General features: G+C 41.3%; 1 protein-coding gene across 4 annotated transcripts in view; it reads right to left on the reverse strand.

The window, feature by feature from the left end:
- Positions 1–23732, reverse strand: part of itga11a (integrin, alpha 11a) — a 64372-nt gene that overhangs the window by 21171 nt on the left and 19469 nt on the right. For all 4 annotated transcript variants that reach the window (XM_061815345.1, XM_061815343.1, XM_061815342.1 and 1 more), the window contains exons 13-21: positions 20455–20598; positions 17721–17924; positions 13181–13311; positions 11259–11425; positions 9228–9367; positions 7050–7160; positions 6848–6933; positions 3797–4007; positions 3598–3696 (exon numbers count right to left, since the gene is read on the reverse strand). In XM_061815345.1, the coding sequence (XP_061671329.1) occupies positions 3598–3696; positions 3797–4007; positions 6848–6933; positions 7050–7160; positions 9228–9367; positions 11259–11425; positions 13181–13311; positions 17721–17924; positions 20455–20598 (1293 nt within the window). The remainder of the gene's footprint in view (positions 1–3597; positions 3697–3796; positions 4008–6847; positions 6934–7049; positions 7161–9227; positions 9368–11258; positions 11426–13180; positions 13312–17720; positions 17925–20454; positions 20599–23732) is intronic.

Consider the following 23732-nt stretch of genomic DNA (forward strand, 5'->3'; position numbering starts at 1 on the left):
AGATTTTAAATTGCCACTAGGTGTGATTGTGAGTATGACTGTTGTCTGTCTCCATGTGGCCTGCGAATGCCTGGCAGAAAGTTCAGGGTGTACCTTGCCCCTTGCCCAAAAACAGCTGGGATTGACCCCAGCACTCCCGTGACCCTCGTGAGAATCAGCAGCGCAGAAAATTGAGGGATGGATGGATGGATAGATGGATGGATGGATGGATGGATGGATGGATGGATGGATGATGGATGGATGGATGGATGGAAGAAATCCTGCATGAGTCACAATCCTCCCATCAATTAGCAGATTGCAATGAGTTAAGCTCTTCCCATCTGAATGGCTATGGTGTTCTTCAAAAATTGAAAATGTCATCTATCAGGTTTTCGATGGGTCTTTTACTTTTGACAAACCAAACTGAAAATGTTGCTGCTTGGTGGAAACTGTGAGTTGACAGCAGTTTTTTGTATAACCATTGCCATTTAGCATTACCAATGAAATCCAAACTTTCGGTAAAATGTGGGAAAGGCAACATAGAAGAAAACAGGAATCAGATATTACCACTGCTGTGAAGAAAGGGAAACCCAGAGGAGTCCTAAATAAAAATCTAAATGAGCTCTAAAGTGTCCATGCAAAGTTGAGGAGACAGTGTAGCAGAGGAGAGAAGAAGAAAGCGGGTTGAATGGTAGCAGGGAGCAAAGCTAAGCCTCGTTCATGGTCCTTCATGCCATAATGAAACGCTGACAAGTTCCATTCGAGCAAGAAGGAATGTAAAACAATATTTACTGTAGCTTCCCTCCTCCACATAGCATGACTCATCCCTGACAGACCACAGACATAGTGCATAAACAAATGAAGAACTCTTTTCCTCCAACCACATCTATGCTGTAGAAAATGACCCACGGTACTATGGAAAAAAAAAAGGCTCATCTTTTCTTTTTTGTGACCCCTTTCATAACACTTGCATGAAGTTGGGTCCACAAGGAGGAAGGCTAGATGATACTACTTAGAGGACAACAGTAAGTGGAACTTTTTATTCATGCACCAAGGTGAGAACAATAGAGCTTTTTTCTTGTTGCTATAATCAGATGTGCCCCAAATTTTAGAGGTCTTACATTCATCTGTTGTATTGAAACTGTTAATTTATCTTCATGATTTGTGTAATTGACCAACCAGTAATCACATCTGGAGCATGAATACATTGATGTAGGCTTACTTAGAACATTGACAAAGCAGCACTAACATTTGTAGCACTTACCAAGTCAGGAGACCTAGTTCAACTCCCAACAGGCCAGCCATTTTTACTTGGGAAAATCAATTATTTGGAGTGTTTGACACCAAGAGCAAAGGTTTTGTAAAATGCTTTGTTTGACCTTGTGTTGCATTCTGGGAGGCTCTCCAGACGAGAGAAGCACGGGTATTGTGGCTCTGGATGCTGTTCAGAGCAAATAAGTGGCTCTGAATCACTGGGAGATCTTAACAGTGATGGGAGTCCTCTTGATTTAGTTTGTTGGGGAGCGTTTACAGAGAAATGTGAGATTTTTGTTACCCAGGGGATGACTGCTGTTTGTGATAATAGTGCGGTGAGGACATTGTGCAAACTCTTTCAATCACTGTCTGTGCTTCATTCCTAGAGTCTTTGTCAAGACTACGGAAACCATGTCCAGACATCAATGAAGGAGATGGCTTATGTGTAATCTGCTTTTAGTTTAATATCTTTTAATTGACCCATTTGGAGTACCATCAGTGTCACTCTTATCTAAGCTAATTCAAACAACGCCTTCTTGAAAGTGAAACCCAACACCTCCATGGAAAGTGCATTAGAGAGCAGTGCCTCATAAATATATTAGAGACATTACAAGCCTTCAGAAAGACTCGGAAAAAACAAGAATTGAATGTGCAAATCAGAAACAGATGACACAGGGTAGAGATTGTTCACTGTGACCTGCAGGATTGAAAATGAGAGAAAGGTTTGAAAAATTGATCCATGGAGTGAGATGTACATGAACATTATACCATGAAAAGATGGTATGAGAAATATAGGTATCATGGACAGAACATTTGTTTCAGAAAGTCAGTGTAACTCACATGCACGTGTGCAAAATGATGGAAACACGATAGATATGGTATGGCCTGTTTCCCAAGAAATTACATAATATATATATATATATATATATATATATATATATATCCATCAATTTTCTTTGCTGCTTCTCCTCACGAGGGTCGCGGGGAGTGCTGGAGCCTATCCTAGCTGTCAACGGGCAGGAGGCCGGGTACACCCTGATCTGGTTGCCAGCCAATCGCAGGGCAGATTGAGACAAACAGACGCACTCACAACCACACCTAGGGGCAATTTAGAGTGTCCAATTAATGTTGCATGTTTTTGGAACGTGGGAGGAAACCCACGCAGGTACGGGGAGAATATGCAAACTCCACACAGGTGGGTCTGGGATTGAACCCGGGACCTCAGAACTGTGTTACCAGCTGAGCCACCATGCCCCCCATATATATATATATATATATATATATATATATATATGTACATTTTTCTTGAACATTGTTTTTTTTTACTGATTATGTCTTTTGCACAAAACAAAAATGGGAATAAAAACATCAGCAATGAGTTTTAACTTTTACCTGTACAACACATCTTTTTTATTCCATCGTTTCACACAACTTTTATTCATATTTCTCTTCTTTCTTTTATGAATGAAAGTTGCTTCCAAGTTATCAACTGTTTATATGTATTGCTAAACTACATACAGTGTGCCCTTGCCCATTCGCAGTTAACTGTATTTTGGTCTCCAAGTTTTTGTTTTTACTTACAGCAGGGGCGCTTAATGTGTTGATCGATTGTGAAGCAGTTTTGGTTGATCGCGTGATGGGGTGCCCAAAAAGAAAAAATCTTTCTGATCTTTTTTTTTTTTTTTTTTTTTTAACATTTCGGCAGCACACAGAACTTTTTCTAACAATGACTTGCTGCTTGGCCACACACTCTCCTTGCTAGTTTACCTTACACCGCCCCTCCACTCTAAAGGGGTACACTCATAATTACAAATGTTACAGTAGTTACGCTGCCCATCAATGTGGTTTATAATGACAGTGTTCTAATGTGCCGCCCACCACCGGTGGTTTAGTTAGCAACACAGTCCGGGCAAGGTAGAGCAAAGACATGCTAGACATGCTGCTTACGTTTACTCTCGATAATGAGACGTTAGACTATTGTCATCACTGTCCCCTATGTGAGCTAAATATTGGCCAGTCATAATTTCATTGAAAATGCTAATCAGAGCATTTTTTCTTCCTGGTCATTAACAGATGTGATTAAGGAGTGACACTGTCACTGATGTCAGAGGACATGATTTACATCTTCAAGTCTGGCCTGTGGTTTTGGCTTGCTCTGTGGTAATTTGCAAAGTCAGGGGTTTGAAGTGAATTTTTGCACAGTGCGGTTTTCTCGAATGTTGGTGTCTGAATAGCCATTACGCTTACTGAATGGAGTAAATGTTACACGATTTACTTTTAGATACCATAGTGCCAGCATCACGGAGAATCACGGAGAAAAGTAACTGATATATTTCAAACTGGTTTGAATGACAAATAGCTCACCTGTGCTTTGGACTTCATAAATGGAGCACTGACATTACAGATCTTTTCATGTTTCAGTTTGTCCTCAATGTAACAATCAATCTTAATATCAGCATTGTCCTAGGATAAAAAAGAACACAGTAAGATGGTTTGCCTTGTTTTACAACGTACGAGCAAATGTCCTGTAAGAAGAACTACATCCTGCATTATGAGAACATACCTTCAGTATGAGGCTTGAGAAACGCAAATTTGGGGAGTAGCTGATATTGAGGCGAGCGTTGTAAGCATTTTCTCCTTTGTTCTCCAGTCGGACATCTACCACCAACCTTCTCCTGTTTGCCTCCAGAACCCGTAGAGATCCCTCGGTGCCTCCTTCATTTAGATGCCGGCAGAAAGCACCACGAGACTGAACAGCTTGTAAACAGAACTGCCTAGGAAGCAGGGATATGAGAAAAGAAAATGGAGATCATACCTAAATCCTGCGTATAATGAGTGTCCCTTGGTGCATTTCTTATGTTGTGATGGATTGAGTGGAGAAAATAATTTGAAAATTCTTGACTTTGCGAGTTTGCACACTGACAAATCTATTCTCCAAATCCTTCATACTTTGTACGTGAAAGAGGAAATAAAATCAAAATGGCGGCATGGTGGCTCAGCTGTTACGCACTGGCCTCACACTTCTGATGACTGGGGTTCCAATCCCAGCCTACCTGTGTAGAGTTTCCATGTTCTCCCTGTGTGTTTTTTTTTTTTTTTTTCAGGAACTGCGTTTTCCTCCCACATCCCCAAAAGTCATGCATAAATTGAACACTCTAAATTGCCTGGAGGTGTGATTGTGAGTACAACTGTTGTCTGTCTCCATGTGCCCTGGCTGACAACCAGTTCAGGGTATACCCTGCCTCCTCCCCTTGACAGCTGAGATAGCCTACAGCACTCTTGTGAACCTTGTGAGGATAAGCGTCTAGGAAAATAGATGGATGGATGTTTAAAATTATATAATAAGGCAGTCACTGGCTTTAGTGGCTCGCGGCTAACCCTAACCTGGAATTCACCAGGGGAACTTGTGAGCTAGCCCAGGAATCCACTGCTAAACTGTAGATAAAGATTTCACTAGGAAAACTCCGTAACAAATCACTTACTGCTATACTCTTTTGATACCATTACCAATACCAAATGCTGAATCGTAAATAAAGTTTTTTCAGCTTTTGATGTCACTTTTTTTTTTTTTATTTCGAGTGCATGCACCTATGTGTGCATTTGTATGTGTGTGAATGTGTGCGTGAATGCATGTTATTTCAAACACCAAGTGATTGGGTCACTGGAAAATGTTTTAAAAACTTTACCTAGCAAATCTAAATCTACGGAATTCTATCTGTCCACCCATCCGTGCAACGGCCTGCCCCCCCACCTACCTACAATTGATGAGCCCGTCAGTAAAACGGTATGTGTCTATGTACTCCAACTAGTTTACTTCGGGAGACAATAGCCTGTGACACCGCCTTGCCAAAATCAAAGCAGCCGCATACGTGGAAATAGAAGTCTTATTATTATATTAATTTCGTCTTATTCCGTTAGGCGTCACCACAGCATGTAATTTTTTTTCCATCTTCCTGCATCTTTCTCTCTAACAGCAACTGCCCTCACAACGTCCATCAACCTTTTCTTTGGTCTTCCTCTCGCACTTTTGCCTGGGAGCTCCATACTCAGCACCATTCTGCCAAAATACTCACTCTCTCGCCTCTGGACATGTCCAAACCATTGAAGTCCCCTCTCTCGAACCTTGTCTCCAAAACATCAAAGACACAATGTAACTCCTTCTGACTTTCTTTGTACTCTCCATCAATCCTCAAAGCAAATAATGCATCTGTGGTACTCTTTATAGTCATGAAACAATATGGTTCCTCACAAATACTCACATCTAACCCCTTTTTTTTTTAATCTCTGAGCACCTTGGCTGGAGTGGTGCAGTCTTCTAGAAGCTCCTCCTGTCCATCAAGTTCGAGTGTCACCTCTTCTCAAAAAGAAGTACTACACTCTTCTTTTCTCAGCTTCCACCACATGGTTATCTGCTCTGCCTTTGTCTTCTTAATCTTCCTCCCCATCATCAGAGTCCTCTGACAAAACACCATCCTATGCTGTCTAGCCACTCTCTCCTCTACCACTACCTGACAGTCTGGAACCTCCTTCAGATTACGTCATCTGCACAAAATGTAATTCACCCGCATGTTTCTACCTCCGCTCTCGTAGGTCACCCTCTGTTCCAGCCTCTTCTGAAAGAAAGTGTTCACTGCAGTCATTTCCATCCTCTTTGCAAAGTCTATCGCCATATGTCCCTCCAAGTTTCTTTTCTGGATGCTGTCCTTACCCATTAGTTCTTCATCACCCATGTTTCCTTCATCAACATGTCTATTCCAATCGGCACCAATCACAAATCTCTCTGTGTCTGGGATGCTCAGGCCTGCATCATCTAGTCCAGGGCTCAGCAACCTTTTTGAGGCTGAGGTCTACTTCGTGAGCATCGATCGTATGAAGGGTTACATGACCTGTTTGCGGCAAATTTTAGACTCAGTTCATTACACGTACATAAAATATTTTCATTTTAATTTATTGTAGTGAATGACATTACAGGTATTTTAAAATTTTAATTCACGTAAGCAAGTCAGATTCAGATTTGAAAGCACATATAATAGTAACAATTTGTGGCCTATGGTCTTTTTAGAACATACCTCACGGGCGCCTTATATGGTCCTCACGGGCTACCATTCGCCCGCGGGCACCGCGTTGATGACCCCTGACCTAGTCCCTTCCAGAATTTCTTATTCATCTCTGGGTCACATCCGACCTGTGTCTTCCTTCGTTGGCTTGGCCCTATGTTTTTGTAATACTTGAAAATGCACTGACAACCCATCATTAGAATGGAGATTTTACCGTAGCCATCATCCCCAGCTCCAAAGAGCGAGCATCCATTCTCCCATGGTTATTTTTTATTCTCCCATTTACAAACAATCTCACCAATCTGCTTACAAATTACTTTGCAGCCCTTTCCAGTCCCAAATCACGTCTGCACTATTGTGTTACCAATTGTGGTAGAAAATTGACTTTTTTTTTTTGGTACAGGCTTCTTTTATACTCATAACAAGGAGGCATGTACGCTGGGAGCTAGAAACTCAATTTAAAATTCAGAGCTCATTCATTAATTTGTTACTGTGAAAACTTCACATATCAGCAGGGGATCAAATAATTATTCCCCCCACCGTATGAATGGACCTACTTTTGAGTCATCAGGTCTGTCACACTATGCAGTGCTAGGTCTGGCATACAACGATCATCCTCGTCGCAACCGTTCCAGAAAGGCAACTAGAAAGAGAAATGTAAAAGTATTAAAAAATAACACAACAGAACAAAATAACAATAAAATTGCAAAAAATTATGATGATTTTAGATTTGTTTCATGACTACTCTTTTCCTCTCACCTCGGTTCTCGAGACAGTTGGCCAGCTTTCATCTAGAACCGGTCCACTGTCTGGATCTCGCAACCCGACTTGTACAGCAAAAACAATGGGCCTTGCATAGTCAGTTGTCTCCTTCAATACAGAACATTATTTTCAAAGATGTGCCCCTTATTTTAAATATAGAATGCAGAAATGTTTTGTCGTAGGACTTGACTCATTTTGTTGTGGCACGACAACAAATCACTCACAGTAAGACAATCTGTGTAGTGTTTGGGCAGACTTAACACCTTAAGGTGTGGTTTGTTTTGACAGTATGTAAGTAAGAAATACATTTTATTTATGTTGCACTTCACATTTTTAAAACAAATCATCAAAAACAGTTAATGTTAAATAGAGAGTGCGAATGATGTCTGGCGTGATTGTCTGGTTATCAATTCAGGGTGTAGTCCAGCACTCCCTAGGAGTCATATGGGTTAGGCTCCAGCACACCCACGATAAGGATTATTCGTATAAGCAGCACAGAAGATGGATGAATGGGTGAGTGGTGGGAAAATTTTTCTTTGAGCACAAGGGTGCATGACACAATACGTTTGAGAAGTACTGCTTGAGGAAATTCTCCAATATTTAATCACTATATTGTGTACAGTGTGGTGTCTAGAATTTTGGGACTGTGTAAAAAACATCTTAATATCATCTATCTTACTAAACCAGTTTATGCTGACATTCTGAGCAGTATGTTCAGCATCACCTCCTTGATTCAAAAGACCAGGTGTCAAGGGATTCGGCCGGGAGGCTCATTGGATCCCTGTGGCCTCCTTCAGGTGGCCGGTTTTCAGGGTGCCTCGTTGGAGCCGGTGGACCACCCTGGGCCCCTTGTTGTGGGACGTGTCCCATAGACCGGCTGATTTTGGGTGGACTTTTGAGCCTGAACCCTTTTCGATTGACTGGGTGGGGTCCTCAGCCTCTGCGGTGAAGCCACAGCAACTACAGGGCACATCTGTCAATCATTGTGGATGCCAAATGGTGCCAATTCACTTGGATGTGTCTACAGACACACACCCCTCAGACTTATTTGCTGGGTGTGGAGGCACTCACTCATTCCATCAAATAACTTATGACTATGCGCATTGCTTAAGTATCCCCTCACTCACAGTCTGGTGCTATACCCGTTTACAATTTACATAGCTATTCCCACTACACTTCAGTTGTACAGGTGGGTTCGCGACCCTTGTCCTGTCCTTATCCTGTCCTATCTAGTCCCGTCCTTCCTCCACAGGTTGTAGCACTACTGTCCCATAAAACACTCATATGTAATGTGTCATTGTTCTAGGCTTACTTTCCTCATCGTGTTTGCAGTTACTGTTTTGTCTTTTGTTGTCTTCGTTCTCACTCCCCTCTAGAAACCTTGTTAAGTTTAAAAAGTCCACTGTGACATAATCAAACTGTTCCGGCATAAAAGGGATACAGATCCTCCTTTATGCTTGACCTAACAGCCAAACGAGATAAAAACAAACAAACAAAACACCAGCTGTTGGTATTTTAGTGTTTTGTGGATGGACTTTTACAGACTTGTCCAATCAGTGCACCACCCTAACTGAGGCACTTAAAGCTAACTTTTATTTGTTACCCCTTTATTATATTGAGTGTATCTTCACCTAATTAGTAAATGCTAATAAATGTTTGTCATAAATTACTGTACAAGAGTATTTCTATAAACTGTAGAAGAACAGGCGGCACCGTGGATCAGCTAGAAACTGTTGGCCTCACAGATCTGAGGTGCCGGGTTATATCCTGGACCCGTCTGGAGTTTGAATTTTCTCCCCGTGCCTGTTTGGGTCTACTCTGGGCACTCTGGTTTCCTCTCACATCCCCAAAACATGCAACATTAATTGGACACTCTAAATTGCCCCTATGTGTGATTGTGAGTGTGGCTCTTTGTCTCTATGTGCCCTGCGATTGGCTGTCAACCAGTTCAGGGTGTAGCCCCGCCTCCTGCCCGTTGACAGCTGGGATAGGCTCCAGCACTCCTCGCAACCCTTGTGAGGATAAGTGGCTAAGAAAATCAATAGCTGGATAGATGTAAAAAAATAATGACTAATGACAATAAGAGATCATCCACATCTAATCTTTTTAGAATGAAGTAATACATGGCACACTAATATTTGACATTTTTAACTTCTTGCAATAAATTGGCCTTACCATGACATGGAAATAAAGATGCTCACACGTTTCATCACCAGGAAGAAGGGTCAGGTTTTGAGGCTGGGACTTGCTTGGGTTGTCCAGGATAGCTCGAGGATTGAACCGTCGCTCCACAATGGAGACATTATATTTAATCCCTAATGGGTCATAAAAAAATATATGAAGTTAGTTTTGCAATGTGATCAAATGCTAAGGTCAAACAATTTGTGTGTGTGTGTGTGTGTGTGTGTGTGATTATGAAAATTAATTATGAATAATGTAAATTTAACAAGTGAATGTAAAAAAAATGTCAAACAAATCTAAGCGTAACAGTCAGACACAAACATTTACTGTCCAGGGAGCTTTCATAAATTAATTGTGTAAAATCATAGAAACGTAATATTCATTCATTCATCTTCCGTTCTGCTTATCCTCACTAGGTTCGCGGGCATGCTGGAGTCTATCCCAACAATTATTGGGCAAGATGCGGTTTATATCCTGTACTGGTTGCAACCAATCGTAGGAGAGACATAATACATTTGTTAAAATAACTGCTTGTCGCTCCTTTTACACAAACAGAGACAAACGTTTTTGCACAATCAAAATTGACAGTTATTTGTTATGAACCTACCGTAAAGTATAATTTCACAAGCTAATCATTATATATACATTGATGTTTTGATTTTTTTCTATGAATAGTTGTAAAGTTTAAATAAAAACAACAAATATTCATTGAATGAGAAACTCTGTGCAAGACTGGTATAAATGTCTCTGCTGCAGACAGCCTTCTGTTTGTAGAAAAATGGCAAAATTATGGCAATGCCTAATGAGATCACTGTAGTTTTCCGCTGCAATTTGACCATTTATAACATGGGATGATTGTGTGACCAATTTATACAAGAATCCAAACCCTGTACTTCAGAACTGAGTCCTTTCCAAGCCACAGTTTTTGAGAAAATTTCCATGTATCGCCTTAAATGTATTTTGTGAATGGAAAAAGTGAGTGCTGCTGCAGTTAAACGATGACCAGAAAGTTAAAAGCGCTACACTGACTTTGAATTTTCATGCATTTGCCATTGGCAATGCTGTTTAGGATTCTCAAGGGACTTCTTAAGACACTGTGTTTACAACATTACTTTGAAATACTCACACTACAAATTAGCATGAAAAACTCAGTATAGTTTATTTTACAACTAACACATCACATCTGTTGATCATTACTCAGCAGACATAACAATGAGCAGAAAATTGAATCAGTGTCTTTCACTATATGAAAGACAAGACAACTCCCTCTGCTCTTCCTCTACTTTCTATCTGATTGATAAAAATGAGTGGGGTAAAGAGGTTAACTAAGAACTCGCCGCGACCTCAACCTCAGTTCCTTGCCCTCCTTCTACATAGAAACAGGAACTTCAGATGACATCTATTCAAATAAACGTGATGGAAAGAAGCTGAACATGTGTGGTGGTGATCACACATCACTGATTTGACAGATTGAGGCATCAGTTTACATTTGCGCGAAGCAGATCAACCTCTAGATACCTTGCTAGCAGTGTTTAGATTCTAAAAAAAACATTTGTATGCAACCATGTGTTTCATCAGTCCTAAATGCAAATGTATTAGACTTGGCAAAGAAATAGCAGTCGTGACCTTAGTCGTGGGGATACATTTTTTTTGGGTGCCACTTGTAACCAGGAGACGCAGCACAGGAAAGCCCACCCGGAGAATGCAGATTCAAGCAGGACGTAAAGGACATACTGTGCCGCGATTTACAGCGTTTTCCGCTAAAAAACAGCCATGTTTCTTCCTGTCATGTTTCATCACGCCCCCCCCATATAAAAAACAAAAAAAAACTGCTGACCAATTTGCTATTGCTGTGTGAGAACAACACATGTGTCAGGATTTTTTTTTTTTTTTTCCCAGAAACAGATTGTGATTATGTGTCTGAGTTTTAAACAATTTTAATTGAAACCAAAACATCAACACAAGAGAAAAATGGGAGCTTTACTAAAGCCCTGCGACAGCAGTTGATTGTTTCCACTGACTTACCAATTTCCTGTGTGGCACCAATGGCTGTCCGAGCAGTGATGTTGAAGCAAACGATGGCTGACATGCAGGTCACGTCTTTGCCACCCCTCTGACAGTCTTTCACAAAGATGTTGATCTTACTGGGTTCAAATCTGACTGCGGTATATATGCGGACAACACTCTTTGACCTGTGAACCCACATAGAAAATCTCCCTAACTGGTCAAGGCTGAATTTTTCCTCTGACCAACAAATCAGAGGATAGAAAAGAGCTGCCACTTTTTGGGCCAGCAAGTGGACCTTCTCAGCAAAATTGCTAATACACAGTATATTACAATACTTCAGGTAGCACTACCGATTCTGAGGCACGGGGCAGATTATTTCAGATGAGTGGACAAAATCAACATCATACACATATTGTACATGTGTACTTCTCAAAGCAGTGCAGCCAAGACAAACAGACTTTTGGAAATAAATTAAGATATTTTCATGAAGCACACACACAGATGCATTATTTGCCCTGACGATGCTAACTGAAAAGTACAGAGAAGGTACGAAGGAGCTACAATGTGTCTTTGTGAATCTAGAGAAAGCCTATGACAGAGTACCAAGAGAGGAATTGTGGTACTGCATGTGGACGTCTGGTGTGGCGGAGAAATATTTTACAATAGTACAGGACATGTATAGGGCCAACAGAACAGTAGCGAGATGTGCCGTAAGCATAGCCGAAGAATTTAAGGTGAAGGTGGGATTGAATCGCGAGGGAAGACATGAGGACAGTCGGTGTTAGAGAGGAAGATGCACGAGATACGCTTAGATGGAAAAAGATGACATGCTGTGGCAACCCCTAATGGAAAAAGCTGAAAGGAAAAGAAGAGGAAGAAAGAAGATTTTCATGAAACAAATATTTGGTTGTAAATGTCGATGGATGCTCCTGATAGCGATAAGGCAGAAAAAAAAAGTCTTGCAGGCCCTGACGGACCATGGCTGCAATCCGTCCATTCATTTTCTGAGCCGCTTATCCTCACAAGGGTCGTGGGAGTGTTGGAGCCAATCCATCTATCTTTGAGAAGGAGGGGGGGTACACCCTGAACTGGTTGCCAGCCAATCACACAGAGATATACAACAATTGCACTCACAATCAAACCTAGGGGCAATTTAAACTCACAACTGCTGCATTCCCATTAATGAATTTCTACTACTTTGTTAGTGGAGGGCGGCACGGTGGCGCAGCTGGAAATCATTGGCCTCACAGTTCTGAGGTCCCGGGTTCAATTCAATGTGGAGTTTGCACGTTCTCTCTGTGCCTGTGCTGGTTTTCTCTGGGTACTCCGGTTTCCTCTCACCTCCCAAAAACACGCGACATTAATTGGACACTCTAAATTGCCCCTAGGTGTGATTGTGAGTGCGGCTGTTTGTCTCGATGTGCCCTGCGATTGGCTGGCAACCACTTCAGGGTGTACTCCTGCCCGTTGACAGCTGGGTTGGCTCCACCACTTCCGCGACTCTTGTGAGGATAAGCGGCTATAGAAAATGGATGGATGGATGTTAGTGGAGACTAATTTGGAGTGCCAAATTGGAACTACTGACACATGTTTCAGTATGTGTTTGGAATTAGTGAAGGTGTGTCTTGATTTATTCTGTGACATCAGTTGGTTCTAAATGTTTTTTATTTAATTCCATCCCATGATTTCAAAAGATAATTGTGTGAAACAGAAATCTTGATCGAGGGCTTTCAGCAGAGGCATTTAATTTGTTGTTCAAGTTGCTAAGCTTTAAATTTGAGGAAATTAATAGAAAAATGTATTAAAATGATTAAATGATATCTCTTGCTCATCCATCCATCCATTTTCATAGCCGCTTATCCTCACTGGAGTGCTGGAGCATATTCAATTTTTATTTGTAACATTTTTTAAAAATCATTTTACGTAGATTAAACACTAACCAGAGGAGAACAGCCGCACCAAGGGATCCCACTGCCAGGTCCACTAAACCATCATTGTTCATATCCATCATTCCGTGGATACTGCGGCCGAAGTACTGCAGGCCAGGTGCCAAGTCGGCTGCTGCAATCCTCTAAGAAGGAGAAAGATCAAGACGTGCAATACGAGCACCATTGTGTTGTGCGTGATTTTATTCCGATACACACACTGTTAACATTGTTGGTATCTCGACTTGAAACTAACAGACCGAATATTTTTGATGAAAGACTTAAAATTGAAAAACATTTACATGCACTTTTGAATGGTGGTCCTACATAATTATAAGAGACAAAACAAAATGACTCCAGTTTGGGGAAAAAAGTAATGGTTAATCTTCAAACTTCAATTGCAGAAGCTTTTGAGTCCTCATAGCAATAGGTCACTTGCACAACTTCAGAGCAAGTGCATTGTGGGTAAGAATTTTTTTGTGTCGGCCATTTTGGGAGGTTGTAAATAGTTCTTAAAGTTTGTCTGCATACCAGCATCGTGTTCATTATATCTGCATTTTCTATGGCGTTTTCCAAGTATTTCGAGGATCTGTCGGCTGATCTGAAACCCTACTACAGGCAGAAAATCAGTTTATGTGAGGATCTGGACCCGTATAGTCTATTGAAGGCTAATTTTGCGACTGAAAAATGTTGGCCTAGAGTGGAATACCCCGACATTGTGAACTACTTGGTGCTTACAACCAACAGCCTTACTAACCAACAGATGAAGGGCTACAAGTCCTTGGAGGCTTACAATTACTTTGTAAGCGGGTGGATTCAGAGTGTCCTCTGCAAAACGTTGTCTGAAGAAAAGGTTTTAATCGTTGCCCGAGTAAGTAACTTGTAATCACCCGGGACAGAGTGCGTGACTCACTGTTGTTGTTTCTGCTTAGCCATTATGGCCTTTTCAGGTCCGACAAATCAGACCGATTAGGGAAAAAGATCTATGCCAAATAAATATCACACCATCTTTTAAATTTATTTGAAGGAGCATAAAGTAATGTGACAATAATTAAAATGTACAAGGTGTAAATTACTAAGTACTAACAAATTATAGCGTGAATGTCTGAATGTAGCCCTAATAGTTGTACGAGCCCTAATACAACAGCAGCGGCTTTCTATTTGTTCAAATTTGCCTTACTCAAATGTCAGCATATAGAAAGCTGCTACTGTTGTATTAGGGCTAGCGTGAATGATGCCCTGGTAGGTGGTAGGTGCTACGTGCATACTCGTGTTGTTTTTAATATATATACGGTATATTTCCTTCTTAAAAAATAATTTGACGTTTACAGACAGTAAACAGACAGCAAACGCACAACACACATTCCTACGTTTGTATCCTAAACTGTAGATGAAAAGCCTTTCACTAGCGGCCGATTTCGATCGGCGGCCGAGTTGGATGTACATGTACATGTAGACCTATCAAACACCCTTAGTCTTGTCATATAAAACACAGCAAACAACACATACATGTAAAAATAGCAGTAGGAGGATATGGTCAAAGTGCAATACTAGGCTTAAACTTACCACTTATGAACTGATCGCTGCACACACGGCTTGAAACTGTGGGACGAGTTAGATCTGCACGCGAGATATTACTGAGCCACTTCACTTGCCGTTTGCTCGACATTTCTTCTGTTTGGGGTTCTTGGTGCGTAATTATTTTCGGAAATCGGAAAAACCGTCTGTTCCCTTCTTTGCTGAACTTGTTATAGCAGCCAATAACACAACACGTGTGCACCATCGTCTCAGAAGTCAAAAAGCGTCTTATGTAATCTAATGTAACCAGCGAAATGAGACCTCCCAATATGGCGGCCAGAAAAAATTCAAAACGGATGTGACGTCACCTGCAAGTCACCTATAAAATAATTTCGGTCGCTTCCATTAGGACTTGTACACAGTTAACTGTCACAAGCCAACTGTTATTTTGCCCCTGCTTCTAGTAAAACTGATCCAGTTGTCTCGGGTTTTCGTCTTAGCCTTCTCTAGACTACCCGTTTCAGACTTTCCCTTGGATTTACATCAGGAATCATGCACTACACCAAATATACAGGGTGGGGGAATGTAACTTGGTATTAGAAATCGTTTATATAATTTTTAGCATCACAGAAGTCATTCAGAAAACATTTTGTGAAACAGACAACACTAATGGGCATTCCTTATTGTCTTATCGCTTCTTTTCTCGATGGCCAGTTCCTTGACTGTTCAGGAGGGACCTAAGAAAGCATCTTCTTATATCTTCTTATCTGTGCTTATTTGTTTCAATACATTTTAAACAGGATTATAGATTTTCATATCAGCTTTTAATGCATAGTTACTTTTTATACACCCTATAGCACAAATTTCAGAATAGTCAGGCATATTGTTTTTAGCCATTCGTGTGTTTTTTGGGTCATTATAGTGTTGGAGGACCAATGACCTGCAGATGAGACAGATTTTTGACACAGAGAGCACATTTTGAACCGGAATGCCCGATAGTCTTGAGATTTCATCAGACTATTTAAACATAACCTGTGCAAGACACGGGAAAGCACCTTGAGAACATAAACAAGTCCCCTCCGCATTTAGAATGCAATAGATGTTATTTTCTTTGCATTATTACATTTTCCTCCCATCTGTAAACATAGATCTGATGTAAGTTTCCGAAATCCTCCAGTTTTGTATCATTTGTACCAAATGAGATCCCAGAAGATTTGTGGATTGTCAGTATGCATTTTGGCAAAATCCACTAGCGCCAGTTTCAAAAAAATTCAATGAGGATTGCGGGTTTTTCAGACAACCACGGTACTAAAAAAAATGTGCAAATAATACTTCTATTGTCACAATCCCATCTGGAATGTCATTTTGTGTAGCACTTCATCTGATTAGGGTGGAAATTTGTTTGTTTTTGTGGGGGCAGTTATGCTTGATTCAGTGCTCTTGTGATTTTATGCTTGATTCAGTGCTCTTGTGATTTATGCAAACCTCCCTTTAAACCATTACACACAGGGTTGGTGAGTTTAGAAAACTTTGTATTTATTGACCTGTTATACCTGCCAGGCTGCCACACAAGAATGTCACTTGCACCCTATAGTATTGTAATATTTCCTTCCCCAAAACACGTTTGATATCAATTCATTAAAAAAAAGCCCACGGAAAAAGTTACACCCAGGGAACTGAAGTTCATTAAACAGACAAAATGTCTATCCAATGCATTATATATATGTTTACACAAAACTGGTCATGATCCTGCCGCTCCAGCCCGGGATGTGCGCTAATATATCTGATTATCTGATTATCCCGTGTATACATAGGAACCCGATGATGACTGGTGCTCGGGCAGATCGTTGAGGTTCATGTCCCGTTCTGACACTCTCGTATCCCTGATCGCCAACCCATGTGTACCGACCTTCGCCTGTTCTCCAACCGACCCTGTAAGCCTGACTCCTTTGAGACTTTTGCCTGCCTTGATCGATCTCCCGTGTACCGACTCCTGCCTGCCCGCTCACCTGCTCTCTTCGCCCGACGTCCCAACTACCACTGCTTCACCTGACTGCCTGCCCGATCCCCGACCATTTAATAATACGTTTTTCCCCGAACTACCTTGCATCTGACGAATCCTGCATTTGGGTCCTACCTTCGTTCCGATGTGTCGTGACAAAACTAATGCATAAAAAAAAAAACATTTGCTGTCATGGTGTGTGTGTTTCTTTCGGCTTGTCCCTTTCGGCAACACAATTAATGTGATAAGCAACCACAAACTCTTGTCCAAGTTGACTGGGAGAAAAATGAAAACATCTTTTAAATATTTTTCTTCACGGTTGAATGGTTCTGATAATATGGCTGCTGTGACACTGTTGTTTATAATTTTTACTACCTGGCAAGATGGCTTTAATGACAGTTTTACATATATGTAGGAATTCCAGCTTCTTTACAAGGTTAGCCTACTGTTAGTTTGTCTTGGATGTTTCACCCTAGTCCGTTTTTGATGTCTCTGAACTCTTGCCTCCACTTTTCCATTCTGCACTTGGGATCTTCTTTTGAACCGTCACCAAACATTTCTAATTCTGAAACACTCTCACATTGTATGAGTGTGATCTTTGAGTTCTTAGAAAATCTTTTTGAAGTACCAAACATAAATCATTCAAAAAGGATATGTGTGTGTATTAGCCCTGCACATGAATGTCAGCATTATTTTGTCTTTCTTTACTTTGACCAATTTTGTGTTTTCCTGTGCGTTGAAGCATTGCCTCACAACCCTAGGTTCTGGATTTGAATCTTGGCACCGGTCTTTCTTTGAGCAGTTTTTGGGTTCTCTAAATGCTTGCAAGGGGGATTCATATTGGTACCATAGTGTACCTCGCTTCTTGCTTAAAGTCAGTGGGGATAGCAAAACGATCTTACAACATTACTCAAAATGCTGAAGAATAAAAAACAACAACTTGGGGTTTATTAAAATTAATGGTATTGAAATTAAACATCACCTACATTAAACACATCAGATTATAATGGAAGTATAGTTCACATTCCAACCTACCTGTTTGTATTTGCGGAGTATTCTGTTCTGCTGGCCGAAGAAAACATAGATAGCCCCTTTGTGATCGTCTTCCAATGAAGCTCCTACAACCAGGTCATTGAAGCCATCCCCATTTAAATCAGGGACTGGTGCAAGCGACGAGCCAAAGCGGGCATTCTGGCCACCGTTATGGATCTCTAATGCGCCCTCAAAAATGAAACGATTCTGAAAAATTAAAAAAGTGAAAGACAATTTTCAGCTCTTTGAGTATATTTTTAGGTCACGAAGAAAATGATGTAAAGCGGGAAGTTCATCTTCGTTTAGTTTATATGTTTAACCCTACACAATACAGCACTGCATTTCAATGACATATGTACATGTACAAAGACTTTGAAACACATATGCCCTCGTTGTAGGAATAATGGATCGTCTAGGCTAGTTTTCCATCATCAAAGCGTACATTGATGCTAGTTTTCATCTGACCTCATTCCATCACTTTTACACGTTCAGAACTATCTAAAAGTCATCTTTAATTCCATATTCTTTCATGAATTTACGTAGGAAAAGTAGCAACTGACTTTCTGTGTCTTTCATCAAAATAAAAATGAAAATAAAGGTCACCTGCTGTTTTATGTACCAAACATCTGTTTGATCGCAAATGTGACGATTTCTAACATCTGCAAACAAGCAAGGAGTAGTAAACAAGGAATTTTATCCCAGTCTCATGAAGCACAAACTGAAGATTGTGATGGTATAAATCCAATGGATGGCATTTTTAGTCATGAAACATGCACTTTTTGTCCATCAGCGGATTTTTGTCCAGATCTCATAATAGATCAAAACAGAACAACAGGAAATTAAACACATGGAAAAAAAAAGTCACATTGCACTTTCCAAAGCACTTACATCAGCGTCTGTGGTTTATATGTCATTGTTGACTCGAATTGTTGAGTGGCTGTTGATTAATTACAGCTACTGATCCTTACGAGGATGGCACCAAAGGACTTTAAATGATGAAATGCCGAAAAAAAAAAAAATCTCTCTCCAGGTTCTCATTCACTGCGAGCTCAACTTTTCCGTAAGAAAATGTGTAAACAAAGTTTACCGTTGACAGAAGCCAGTTATCTAATCTTGGCTCTTTGGTGACCGTATCATGATGGAATGGCGGAAGCTGAAGAGTTAAACAGTCATAAATTGAGTTTTGAAAAATCTAGATATAATTTGCTGACTGAGCAAAAGTGCTGTTAAATCCTTGGTGGAAAAAAAACAGTCCGGAACGACTCCAAGTCCAAGGTCAGATGGAAAATATCCAAGTTTATGGAAGTAATTAACTGACTGGAAAAAGTTTCAAAGAAAGCATTCTGGCTGAAAGGAGAAAAATGCAACTCTGCCAGTAGTCATGCATATCATTGCTCTACTTGGCTTTTCAGTTCGTAATAAAATTTAGAGCAGACGAAACATGAGATGACCATTTTTTCAGTTGAATAAATGTGAACATAGTTCATTTAGAGGGGCGGGTTTCCCTTTTGAGGATGTAGAGTGAGAGTCAAAGGTATGGTCTGAGGTGGTTGAGAAACTGGACTCAACCACCTCAGAATATATTTCAACATCTTTCATGTTAAAAGTCATTTCATAATTTAAATAACACAAGTGTTTAGACACTGAATAAAATTTTATTCTTGATGAGCTCCTGAATTTAAATTAATCAATTTTCTGAGCCGCTTATCCTTAGATGGATCACAGGAGTGCTGGAGCCTATCCCAGCTATAGTTGGTCACGAGGCGGGGTACACCCTGAACTGGTTGCGAGCCAATCACAGAGCACGTAGAAACAAACACCCATTCACACTCAGACTCACACTAGGGGCAATTTAAAGTGTCCATTGAATGCATGTTTTAGGGATGTCGGAGGAAACCGGAGTGCCCGGAGAAAAGCCACACAGGCACGGGGAGAACATGCAAACTCCACACAGGCGGGGCTGGGATTTTAGCCCCGGTCCTCAGAACTGTGAGCCAAACGCTCCAACCAGTTGCGTCACCATGCCACCCCTCACAGGAACACTATGAGTTAAAAGTTACATATCATTCAGTTTATATGCATATTTATGAGGAAAACATTTTAATGCAGTACTACTTCCAACATGTTTAACAACATAACTAAACAAGTGACTGTTTGTTGTTTTGGCATTATCTCTTAACTCACAACTCAAACGATATTGGATTTCAAATGGATATTCATTCAAACTTCTCGGTTCATTTGCACTCTGTTCTGTTGCATGAGGTTCTGCCATACCATAATGTGGCCCTTTCCATTTATTTTTCTAATGAGCAAGACAGACCTGGAACCCCAGGAAATGTCCTTCAATTACAGCAAGTTCACGCCTGCCGTGATTAGCCAGGGACAGGTTTAGAAGGAACGGAATACTTTCCTGTTGAGTTCATTCTACACATCAATTGAAGTCGCTGCACTGGCAGAGGAAAGTTTTTCCCTTTTGATCCCCGCATTTGATCTGATCAAAGTCGTGGAGAAAACGTCTGCTGCGGTTAATTGCAGAGCTGGGATGCAACAAACTGTTTCTTTGTGTGTTACCAGGCGCCTTTGCTGAGGTATGTTGTTTAATTACTGTGGATTTATTGAGTTTGAACAGGTGTTGACACAGTTTACTATAACGATTCACTCGGCCCGCAGTAGATTAATTCCAATACAGTATGTGGTCTACCTTTGTAGTTCTTTAAGGCTAGAGAGTTTCACCTACCAGCTCTGTCACTCTGTAGATGTACACTTTTCCCTTCTCCATGCCGCCACTGAAGAACATTGGCGCTGCCACCAAAAGGTTATCAGTGACACCATCTCCATCAATATCCAACGGTGCAATCTCACTGCCGTAATAGGACCCAATCTGAAAGTGTCATATGTACTTGTTTGAACATATTATTTCAAGCTCTATACATTATTAATCTTTCTCTGATATGTATTTATATTTCAAACAAGTAATACACCTATGTAGTTTAGGCACTTTATTCTATGCTCCCAATCTTCTTCTTCTTCTTTTCCTTACGGCTTGTCCCGTTAGGGGTCGCCACAGCGTGTCATCTTTTTCCATCTTAGCCTATCTTCTGCATCTTCCTCTCTCACCCCAACTGCCCTCATGTCTTCCCTCATCACATCCATAAACCTTCTCTTTTGTCTTCCTCTCGCTCTTTTGCTTGGCAGCTCCATCCTCAGCACCCTTCCACCAATATACTCACTCTCTCGCCTCTGAACATGTCCAAACCATCGAAGTCTGCTCTCTCGAATCTTGTCTCCAAAACATCCAACTTTGGCTGTCCCTCTAATGAGCTCATTTCTAATTCAATCCAACCTGCTCACTCCAAGCAAGAACCTCAACATCTTCATTTCTACTACCTCCAGTTCTGCTTAATGTTGTTTCTTCAGTGCCACCGTCTGTAATCCGTGCATGATGGCCAGCCACACCACTGTTTTGTAAACTTTGCCCTTCATCCTAGCAGAGGCACTTCTGTCAAATAACACACCAGACACCTTTCGCCAGCTGTTCCAACCTGCTTGGACCCGTTTCTTCACTTCCTGACCACACTCTCCATTGCTCTGTATTGTTGACCCCAAGTATTTGAAGTCGTCCACCCTCGCTATCTCTTCTCCCTGTAGCCTCACTCTTCCCCCTCCACCTTTCTCATTCACGCACATATATTTTGTTTTACTTCGGCTAATCTTCATTCATCTCCTTTCCAGTGCATGTCTCCATCTTTCTAATTGTTCCTCTGCATGCTCTCTGCTTTCACTGCATATCACAATATCATCTGCGAACATCATGGTCCAAGGGGATTCCAGTCTAACCTCATCTGTCAGCCTATCCATTACCACTGCAATCAGGAAGGGGCTCAGAGCTGATCCCTGATGCAGTCCCACCTCCACCTTAAATTATTCTGTCACATTTAAGGCACACCTCACCATTGTTCTGCTGCCATGATACATGTCCTGTACTATTTTAACATACTTCTTTGCCACACCAGACTTACGCATGCAGTACCACAGTTCCTCTCTTGGTACTCTGTCATAGGCCTTCTCTAGATCCACAAAGACACAATGGAGCTCCTTCTGAGCTTCTCTGTACTTTTCCACGAGCATCCTCAAGGCAAATAATGCATCTGTGGTACTCTTTCTAGGCATGAAACCATACTGTTGCTCGCAGATACTTACTTCTGTCCTGAGTCTAGCCTCCACTACTCTTTCCCATAACTTCATTGTGTGACTCATCATCTTTTTTCTCTATAATTCCCACAGCTCTGAACATCGCCTTCGTTCTTAAAAATGGGAACTACAACACGTTTCCTCCATTCTTCAGGCATCTTTTCACTCGTTAGTATTCTGTTGAATAAGTTGGTCAAAAACTCCACAGCCATCTCACCAAATTGCTTCCATACCTCCACCATGTCATCAGGACCAACTGCCTTTCCATTTTTCATCCTTTGTAGTGCCTTTCTGACTTCCCCCTTACTAATCATTGCCACTTCCTGGTCCTTCACACTTGCCTCTTCAAATCTTCTCTCTCATTTTCTTCATTCATCAATTTCTCAAAGTATTCTTTCCATCTATTTAGCACACTACTGGCACCAGTCAACACATTTTCATCTCTATCCTTAATCACCCTTACCTGCTGCACTTCCTTTCCATCTCTATCCCTCTGTGTGTCATCCAACCTGGTGTACATGTCTTCCTCAGTCCTCTCACTGTCCCACTTCTTCTTCGCTAATCTCTTTCCTTGTATGACTCCCTGCATTTTGGGGTTCCACCACCAAGTCTCCTTCTCCCCTTTCCTACCAAAAGACACACCAAGTACTCTCCTGCCTGTCTCTCTGATTACCTTGGCTGTCGTCGTCCAGTCTTCCGGGAGGTTCTGCTGTCCATCGAGAGCCTGTCTCACCTCTTTCCGAAAGGCCGCACAACATTCTTCCTTTCTCAGCTTCCACCACATGGTTCTCTGCTCCCACCTTTGTCTTCTTAATATTCCTACCCACCACCAGAGTCATCCTACACACCACCATCCTATGCTGTTGAGCTACACTCTCCCCTACCACTACTTTACAGTCAGTAATCTCCTTCAGATTACATCGTCTGCACAAAATATAATCCACCTGCGTGCTTCTACCTCCGCTCTTGTAGGTCACTATATGTTCCTCCCTCTTCTGGAAATAAGTGTTCACTACAGCCATCTCCATCCTTTTTGCAAAGTCCACCACCATCTGTCCCTCAAAGTTCCTTTCCTGGATGCCGTACTTACCCATCACTTCTTCATCGCTCCTGTTTCCTTTACCAATATGTCCGTTACAATCTGCACCAATCACAACTCTCTCGCTGTCTGGGATGCTCAGAACTACTTCATCTAGTTCCTTCCAGAATTTCTCTTTCAACTCTAGGTCACATCCTACCTGTGGAGCATAGCCGCTATCCACATTATACATAACACCCTCAATTTCAGATTTTACTCTCATCACTCGATCTGATACTCTTTTCACCTCCAAGACATTCTTAGCCAGATCTTCCTTTAAAATAACCCCTACTCCCTTTCTCTTCACATCTACTCCGTGGTAGAATAATTTAAACCCTGCTCCTAAACTTCTAGCCTTACTACCTTTCCACCTGCTCTCTTGGATGCACAGAATATCAATTTTCTCCTAATCATCATGTCAACCAACTCCTAAGCTTTTCCTGTCATAGTCCCAACATTCAAAGTCCCTACACTCAGTTGTAGGCTCTGTGCATTCCTCTTTTTCTTCTGACGATGGATCCGGTTTCCTCCTCTTCTTTGTCTTCGACCCACAGTAGCTGAATTTCAACCGATCCCCTGCAGGTTAGCAGTGCTGGGGGCGGGCATTGTTAACCTGGGCCACGACCGATCCGGTATGGGATTCTTTAGATGAATGCTCATATTTGTTTGGCACAGTTTTTACGCCGGATGCCCTTCCTGACACAACCCTCTGCATTTATCCAGGCTTGGGACCGGCCTACAGATTG

The sequence above is a fragment of the Syngnathoides biaculeatus genome, chromosome 3 (genome assembly GCF_019802595.1).
Source record: "Syngnathoides biaculeatus isolate LvHL_M chromosome 3, ASM1980259v1, whole genome shotgun sequence".
NCBI classification, from domain to species: Eukaryota; Metazoa; Chordata; class Actinopteri; order Syngnathiformes; family Syngnathidae; genus Syngnathoides; species Syngnathoides biaculeatus.